Here is a 1,770-nt window from a genome sequence, read left to right as displayed (position 1 = left end):
TAACAACCATCCACCAATATTGTAGCTACATATACAGAGTCTGGACATCATGTGTCATTTGTAAGCATTACCAAAGCTACATTAATATTGACAATATTGTCTCTCAATCTAATATACTTTTCACAGACACAACACCAACAACGAAGAGATACTAAAGCTATTTCAGACACAAACCTGCAGATCCGAGAATGTTGTATTAACATTTAGCATGTATCTCATAAATTTAATGTAATTGGAGGGAACACCAAAAGAATAAATTTGACAGTGAAAGCCAAACAACCAATAACAATCCCAAACTCTAAAATCAACAAAACCAATGGTTTGCAATAACTTTTAATCGGTCAAGTTTTAAAAAAAGTGTTATGAAAAGATGAACACAAAAACAAAGTACAGAAGTTAATTGAAGCAAAACAAAAATATAAAAGGCTTCAATGATATGGAAAGAAATATCCGATCGTAAACCAATTTCATACAATAACTTTCAATTGGTCACGTTTCCAAAATAGTGTCATGAAAAGATGAAAACAAAATCAAAGCACATAAGGTAATTCAAGCAACAAAAAAAAGGGTCCAACGATATGGCAAGAACTATAACATTCCAAGAAGTAAAATAATGAATTCCAGCAAGTATACATACGCCTTATGGATTGACTAGCAAAGGGTTAAAATATGTTCTTTATGTTAAAATCTGAAAAGCCTTCATAGAAGCTTTTGAACCAACTCTTCAAGTGTTTTATCCGCCGGATTTGTAGAAGAAAGGTTAACTAACATGGCTGAGGTGGTCGCATCAGCTGAGAAGCCATTGTTAACCATTACTTGAAAAAGTTCCTTTGCCTTTGACATCTTGTTATGTCGCAGTAACTCTTGGAGTATTGTGTTATATGTGATATTGTTAGGTGAGCAACCTGTCTCGATCATTTCCTTGAGCAGATCACTCGCTTCATTTATTAGCCCCCCTATGCAAAGACCTTTGATCATTGTATTGTAAGTCAAAGCATCAGGTTTCAAACCTTTGCTAGCAAGACTATAAAAAAGTTCTCTTGCGGTCATAAGTTTTCCAGTAGTATACATACCGCCGATCAAGATGTTGTATATCCTAATAGGAAGGCGCAACTTTTTGTCTTCCATCTCTCGATACAATTCCATTGCTTCAGAAGAAAATTTATTCTTAAGCAGACCACTTAACAGAACAGTATAAGTTACAAGATTTGGATGTTCACCACTAGTTTGCATCTTATGCAGTAGCTCTTGGGCAGCCTTAGGTCTCTTCACTCGACACAACCCACCTATAAGAGTGGTGTAAGTGACAACATTGGGATTCACTCCCTTGTTAGACATTTCATGAAAGTGACTCATTGCCTCGTCAATTCTTCTATTTTTACAATACCCATTGATCAATATGCTATAGCTAATAATAGAAGGTGAACAACCTTTCTCAACCATCATATTAAATGTTTTGACTGCATCGTCCATTCTCGTTTGCAAACAATAACCATCAATCAATGAAGTATATGTAATTGTGTTAGGCTTCAGGCCTCTTTGAATCATCACATCAAAAGCTTCGTTTGCCTCTGTCAGCATACCTTCTTTGCAAAGCGCAGAGATCAATATGTTGAAGGTTGTCACATCTGGCATTATCTTCCTATGCACCATCTCTTTCAATAGTGCAGTTACCTCATTCCAATGGCGGAGGTTGGATAAGCCCTGGGTTAAGGAATTGTATGTGAAGAGATCTGGCTGAATGCCTTTACTCGTCATTTGAGAGAAAAG

The 1,770-nt window shown here is 36.2% G+C and overlaps 1 protein-coding gene across 1 annotated transcript in view; it reads right to left on the bottom strand.

The window, feature by feature from the left end:
• Positions 1 to 699: 699 nt before the first annotated feature.
• The window catches only part of LOC132181714 (pentatricopeptide repeat-containing protein At1g62910-like), a 1,884-nt gene continuing 813 nt past the window's right edge, over positions 700 to 1,770 (bottom strand). Inside the window, exon 2 of the mRNA XM_059594951.1 lies at positions 700 to 1,745. Within this exon, the coding sequence (XP_059450934.1) occupies positions 700 to 1,745 (1,046 nt within the window). The remainder of the gene's footprint in view (positions 1,746 to 1,770) is intronic.

Source organism: Corylus avellana, chromosome ca5 (genome assembly GCF_901000735.1).
Source record: "Corylus avellana chromosome ca5, CavTom2PMs-1.0".
In the NCBI taxonomy this organism is placed as follows: domain Eukaryota; kingdom Viridiplantae; phylum Streptophyta; class Magnoliopsida; order Fagales; family Betulaceae; genus Corylus; species Corylus avellana.
Note: the sequence above shows the minus strand (reverse complement) of the source record. Positions and strands in the feature narration are given on the sequence as shown.